Raw genomic sequence first — 7,674 nt, forward strand, 5'->3', positions numbered from 1 at the left:
TATTAGGCTAAGAAATAATATTAATCACTCGTAGAACTCAACACACTTACCCTCTCTCTGCTTTATATTATTGATGTCATATTTACTCTTGTTGTAATCACTAACAAATTTTTATTTTATGGATACTTCAAATTTTAACTTTAATACCAAAGATAAAACTGATTTGCATAAAGTTATTCCAGTTCTTTATACTTGCTTATAAATTTATCATTGAGTTTTACACTTCCATATGATTTTATGTTCTGTTTAGCATCCTCTCTTCTCAGTTTCAAAACCATAATTTATAAAAATGAAAGAAAATCACAATTTAATATTTTATGTCAAGCAATAGCAGTGGTCATCAAATTTTGCTTCTCTGGGAAATTCTTTATATAACCTTCGGTATATTTAAAGGTCTGCTTTGCCAAGTATATTATGTTTAATTTGCAATTTCTTCATTCTTTCATCAATTTGATATATCAGGCCATTATTTCCTATACTGTTGGTTTCTGCTGAGAAATTTACTAATAATCTTATTAAAGCTACCTCACACATATGACAAGTCACATTTCTTTGAAAATTCTTTCATTGTCTTTGACTTTTTGCCGTTTGCTTATAATGTGAGTAAGTCACTTAAGATCAATTTATTTGATTAAAGTCCACATGGCTTCTTGGACCTGCATTTGGGGTTTTCAACCATTATTTGTTGTAATAGTTTTTCTGCTCGCTTATTTCCCTTTCTTTAAATCATTTAATGTACATTTTGGTTCATCTGGTAGTAGCCCTAATTCCATTAGAATGCCTTCTCTCCTTTTCCTTCTTTCTGATTCTCCTATTAGGCAATTTTAAAGGACATGTCGTTTATTTCTCTGATTGTTTCTTTTGCCAGATCATGTCTGCTTTTATATGGTTAGTGATTGTTGGTTTATTTTTGTATTTTTCAGCTAAAAAATTTCTGCTTAATTCTTTTTTGTCATATTAATTTGTTAATACTGTCATTTTGTTAGTGCCCTGCTTTCTCAGCTTGTTTAATGGTTTATCTTTATCATGTAAATGATCTTTTTAATGCTTTCTGAATTCTTTTCTACACAGTTCATTCTTTTCTATTTATTTAGTACCTGTTTGCAAAGATATTACTTTTATTTCTTTAGTTATTTTTTCTTGAGTTTTCAAGTTCCTTGAAGACATATTTTTGCTTATATTTTAAGGAAACAACCTCCTCTGGTGGTCTTTTATTTATTAACTTTTACTGAGGTAGGCCTTAGCAGTTAGCTCAGCCAAAAATGCTGAAACATTTTTCCTAGGTTCTTTCAAGTCTCCATTCTGATTTTTCAGAAGACCAAAAGCTCTTACTCTCTGTGTTCTCTGTCTGCGCAAGTCAACACTCTATGGGGGTTACAGAGAACCTCCCCACATGGTAAGGTTAATAAATGCCAAATAATATTGAGGTCATGCTCTATCATTCAGCCTCCCTCAGAGTGAGTAAACCTCACTTCTGTGCCCTTTCTCAATCTCATAGAGCTATGCCAGCCATAGCTAGCACAGGTGCTCAGACTGTGCTGACTTCTTAAGCATTATTTGTTGGGCAAACATAAGTCCTACGCAGAATGGGCGGGCCTCGTTGACAGTTGAGGGATGCTAGTGCAAATTCCAGCCTTTGCTCTCTCCTGGATAAGAGCCACAGTTCTGCTTTATTTAAGGCTTGCACAGAGCCAAATGATATGCTTGCCTCCCAAGCTTTCTTAGTCATGTGGGCTAAACCAATTATGTTCTGTGCCCTTTGTGAGGTAAGACATAAACTAGCCTCTCAGGAGGTACATGGTAATCTTTGGAAATAGAACAATTTTCACATTCTTTCTCTACTACTCACTAAGTGGGAAGTTGTGATCACTATTGGTGTGATTTGTGAAAGGGATGCTGTGGGTTTTATTATATTAATTTTATTCATTTCAGTGAATAGCATTTTCATTTGTACTGCTGTGGATCCTTACAACTTCTTAAGTGAATTCTGGAATTTTCATAAATATACATTGGTACTTATGTATTGTTGAATTTTTTTCATGTGTGGAAATAGGAACCAAAATTCACTTTTAACCAATATGCTATGAGTATCTACTTTATTGAGCTGTACTCTCATACTTTGACCATTTTAATCAGGTTTTTCATTTTCATATTATTGAACTTAAAGAGTTCTGTATATTTTTGGAAGTAATAAATTTTCAGACTTGTTTTCTGCAAATATTTTCTCCAAATCTATGGGTCTATATTCTATTTTCCTGGATTCTAAGTAAAAGTCACAAAATATGCTTATACATTCAGGTTTTCCACAATTGGGATTACTTTAATTCACAATAAAGCCAGTTATATATTTTATGAAGATCTGGAAGAAAGAAGCATAAAGACTCCAAACATAAGAAACCAATGAGAGAAAGATTCTAATAACTCTGATTTGCTGCACTCATGATCTATGCATGTGTTGAAATATCCCAGTGAATTCTGTTACTCTGTTTAGTTAATAAATACTAATTGTAAAGAATGCAATCTCTGAAAATTCATATACAAGGTTTTTTGCTCATATAATTTTGTCTAGGTAATTTATATCTGATTAAACTCTTGTACATGGAGTATAGTCCTATTGTAGTTGGAGGACAATTGGGAATATTACCTTAGATGGAATTAAATGTTGAACCTTAGCTATTTCTCCAATCTGTGTCTTACCAAAACCAGCCATAAAAAGAGCAATGTGAACTAATTCTCTTTTGTTGTTACTGAAATTAAATATGATGATAAATTTTTTGCAAACTGTTTTAAAAAAGGAGGGGTAACATTTGACTTATATTTTCAGTTCATTTTTATTTCCCTGCAATTATAAACTATATCCTCTGAATTTGGAGTGTGACATTTCCAGTAAATGTATATGTATATGGTGTATATAACTATAAAACTTAGTTACTATTGTTGTGCAAAATGTATTTTATGAATAAAAACATATAATAAATTTTCATTTTATATAATATCATTTTGAGCACTATCTCCTTTTTATGACTATTTACCTTCATTGTGTAAATGTAAATATTGCTCTGGAGCTTGACTGTTTAAAAACATTTTTATTAGCATATAATAGTCATACAGGGGAGTTTGTTGTGACCTTCTATATATGCTAGCAAAGTACCTTGATTAGTTACATCCCCACCATCATTTTCCTCTAAAAGTTACGACACACACATATATCAAAAATATATATAATGGAATATTATATATAAGGGAATAATATGTATATCATATTATAGATTATATATATATATACACATAGTGGATATAATGGAGTATTATTCAGCCATAAAGAGGAATGCAATTATGTCATTTGCAGATAAATGGATGGAACTGGAGCTCACTATCTTAAGTGAAGTAAGTTACATTAAAAAAGACAAAGGTTGAATATTCTCACATATGTGGACGATAGATCCAAATAATAATTGTATACACAAACAAGCATGATCTTTTATAAACACACATACAGAAAATATTTCCATGAATGGGACTAAAGGATGAGACTAGAGAGAGGAGGGAAAGGAAAAGAGAATGGTAGAGATTGACAATGTTAATATACATCACACCTGTGTAAGCAAAAGGCACAACCAAACATACTGAAAGCTGGCGAACAATACTGGCTGGGGTAAAGGATAAAGAAGTGTAATGGGGGTTAGACTGAATAACATGCAATATATTCACAGGTGAAATCTCAGACAAAATCCTTGAACCATGAATGTATACTTACAGGAATGTGAAATGTCCTTTTGTGGGAACACACCAGAAGGAGGGAATGGGGGATGGAGAGGGAAAAGGAGGGTGGATAATGTTGACGTACTTAACATGCATGTACAAAGATGGAACATTGAGTGCCATCTGCATAAATCTCCTTAACAAACCCACAAAATAAGAAGTATTTCCATTTCTGATTTACTGATCAAAACTAAGCCTATGATTTCATGAAGTTTTCCTAAAGTTACAAGTCTAAGAACTGGTAGAACCAAAATTTGAATTCATGCAGTGTAATTGTAGATCTCAAAAATTTTTTTTGCAGAACAAATGATTGAACCCAAGACCTTGTCCATCAAGAGCTCTACCATTGAGCTACAGTGTAAGCCTAGAGCTCATGCTCTGGAATATTACTCTTCCCACACCTTACAGATAACATGAGTGCAGTTGGTGATCAGTCATCAGCATTCAAAAGTTTCCTGTGTTTTAGGCTATTTGAAAATATGTTTAGTTTAAGGGATAAATAGCATCTAAATTGAAAAAAGATAAACTGGTTTAAATCTATAATTCTGATATTTCATAACTAAACGACATCAAGGGATTTATTTCTCTACCTTTAAATTTTGAACTAGAAAACTTCACCTTTCAGCAGAACTCTTTAGTGAGATACAAATATGATTAAAAGTCATTGAGAAAACTATCCTGTTATTATTATTAGTGGATAATTAGATTTAATTTTTTTAGGTCAATCAGGTATGAAAGATGGATGGTCACTTCAAAATCATCCCTTCGATGGCTCGCCACAGAGTTAAAAAATTATTTTCCTCCATATTCCCAGGTTTTGATTTGACTACAAATTGTATTGGAATTCACAAATTTTTCCAGTTTTTCCTTTCCTACATAGATTCTTAATTAAATTCCAATCTTAACTTATTTACTTACATTTTCACTTACTTCTTTCCTTGTACTTCCAAACTTTAATTCTTCTTCTGAAATATACATCAACATATTAACCTTCATAGATTCTGGGTGACTACCTCTGTGTCAGTGCTATATAAGAAAAGATTAGGTAAATAAAAGGACATACATTTTCATAGTCCATTTAATATATGGTCATCTTTATGCCTGACAAACCAACTTTGGGAGACCAATGTGAACAATATGCTTCACTAAATTTCAGGAAATCAAGGGAGTATTAAAAAACCTTATGTTATTTTGCTAAATGTGTTCAAAAACTGTATTTAATAGGAGACAGAGTTCAAATATGTGGTATTTTCCCAATCATTGAGGAACAAGATTAAAAAAGAAATGGAATATGAAAACAGTTATTAAAGACAGCATACATTTCAGGACACAAAATCAGTGAATCCTAACAGTTCATGACATAAGGCAGGGCATACATAACTACATTGGAGCTATTAATTTGCTCTGTGAAATTTTGGCATGAATAATACATAGGTAATTCAACCTATTACTCTAAAGAAACCCTTTTAAGACAATTCAAATATAGAGAGAAAGTGGCTTGCTGCTGTAGTAATTAGTTTTCTCTAACCCCACTAATTAGAGATAATTATGAATATTTTCTCAATGCCTATGGTGATTTCATTAATTTCATTGATGTCACCAACTTTAAACACAAAAAAGTCCCTTTTTAGCTTTAAACAAGTTTATACATTTCTTCAGTTAATTTTGAAAAATATGTTGTATAAGCATTGCCTTTAAATTTTTAATTGAATTTAATATTTAAAAGATATTTAAGAACATGCATTGTTCCGCTAATCTAGCCCTTAGATCTCAGAATTCTGTCATCACTATACTTTCAATACACTAATCAAATGTATACTTAAATATTTCAATGGTTTATAAAAGTACATCTTAAAATCTCATAAATAATATTCCAGATGTATTACTATAAGAATGAAAATAGTAGAAAATGAATTTAGGTATCATAACACAGGAACAACCTGTGATTCAAGCACACAGAACTATTCAATTACAAACTGGTGATTAAATGAAACATGCAGTCTTGATAAGCTGACTTAGATATATTGCTCTAGAAGTGATTTGAAGCAAGGTCAATATTTATAGGAAATGTATGATAGAAGGAATTGAATAAAGAGAATTGTACTATATTAATGGAAACTCAAAAGTTTGAAGAATTGTTATTACAAAGTTCTCTTTCCTTATAAAAGCAATTTGTGGACAAAGCTTGACATATAATTCATAGTGAGCAATGCAAGATTTCAGCACTTAGAAAAGAAAGAGCAAAACTTAAGATTTCATGGAAGTTACAAGTCTATGGCCAGAACACAGAAAATGAGAAAGCAAATCAAATGCATTAAATAGATTACAAAGCTTGGAAACTACATGGGTGGAAATGAGAAGGATCTGAGTTGCTTTACAGTCTAGCTAGTTATGGCACAAAAGATCAGATCTCGGAATTCATAGAACTTATGAACTGAAAACTTAAAGAATTAAGACATTTGTATAAGATAGTATATTACATATAATATTTAGACATAATTGACAAGCGCACTTATTCAGTCATGATTTTAACATGCCATAACCTTCTCATAGAATTTTTCACCTCTGTGTTCCTCAGTGTATAAACAAGTGGGTTGAGAAAGGGTGTTCCAATGGTATAGAATACGGCCACCATCTTGTCAATAGGTAAAGTGGTTGGAGGTCGTGTATATATGAATATACAGGGACCAAAGAATAACACAACAACAATGATGTGGGCAGTACAAGTGGAGAGAGCTTTTTTCCTCCCTTCTGAACTATGGTTACGCAGCGAATGCAAAATGACAATGTATGAGATCATCAAAATCATGAAACTACATGAGCAAAGTGCCCCACTGTTAGACACAAACAACAAGTTGATCACATAAGTGTCCATGCAAGCAAGTTTCAACAAGGGCTGCAAATCACAGCAGTAATGGTCAATCAAATTGGGTCCACAGAATGGCAATCTTAAGAGCAGAATAATCTGAGTAGTGCCATGTATAAAAGCCCCTATCCAAGCAAGAACAATCAAGATGCGACAAACCTGTCTTCTCATGATGGTGGGGTAGTGCAAGGGTTTACATATGGCTGCATAGCGATCAACAGCCATCAGGACAAGAACAAGGATCTCCAAACCTCCAAATAAATGTAGTGCAAAAACTTGTGTCATGCACTCATTGTAGGAAATCTCTTTCTTGGCAGAGAGGGCATCGACAATTAGTCTAGGGGCTATAGATGTTGAAAAGCAGGTATCAGCACAGGACAAATAAAATAAGAAAAAGTACATGGGGCTCCCAAGTGTCTTGCTGGACTTGATAGTCACAATAATGAGCAGATTCCCCACTATGGTTCCCACATAGAAAATCAAGAAGATTGAAAACACCATTTTCTGCCTCTGAGGATCCTGGGTCAATCCCAACAATATAAACACAGATACACTGTTGTTTTGATCCATTGTTCCAGTCCATGCGGTAAATCATAAGTTTGTTAAAAGAATCTACAAAAGAGAAAACAAAAATATGTAAAATAAATATTGCTTTCCAAGGTTGAATATACATTCTCAGTCATGAAATTAAAAGTTTCCTATGAGTTATCATAGGAAAACTATATTTTCTAAAAATATCAATGTATTAATTTATCACTACATTTGAAATATTGAACATGCAAATAATGAAAAAACAAGTGCATCTTCAAGTGAAGATTAATTACAAATGCTAATTAACAATAAATGACATATTTTGGTAAGAAGGGAAAAATGTACAGTGGCCAGCATTTTTTTTCTAATGAAATTATCAGTGAGTTTGAAGAAATACCTGATTCTAGGTCTTGGCTGAGAATATATAATTCCATATATTATATATAATTCTCTCTAAAACTTGTTGTCAATTGAAACTCAAGATTTCAATATAGTATGCTAAGGTTTGAGGATGA

At 32.3% G+C, this 7,674-nt stretch overlaps 1 protein-coding gene across 1 annotated transcript; it reads right to left on the minus strand.

The window, feature by feature from the left end:
• Positions 1-6,274: 6,274 nt before the first annotated feature.
• LOC109676220 (olfactory receptor 4C11-like) lies at positions 6,275-7,198 on the minus strand. The gene has a single exon (XM_020152704.1). The coding sequence runs from the start codon at positions 7,196-7,198 to the stop codon at positions 6,275-6,277; it is 924 nt and encodes a 307-aa protein (XP_020008293.1).
• Between the last annotated feature and the right edge of the window lie 476 nt (positions 7,199-7,674).

The sequence above is a fragment of the Castor canadensis genome, chromosome 1, assembly GCF_047511655.1.
Source record: "Castor canadensis chromosome 1, mCasCan1.hap1v2, whole genome shotgun sequence".
Taxonomy (NCBI): Eukaryota; Metazoa; Chordata; class Mammalia; order Rodentia; family Castoridae; genus Castor; species Castor canadensis.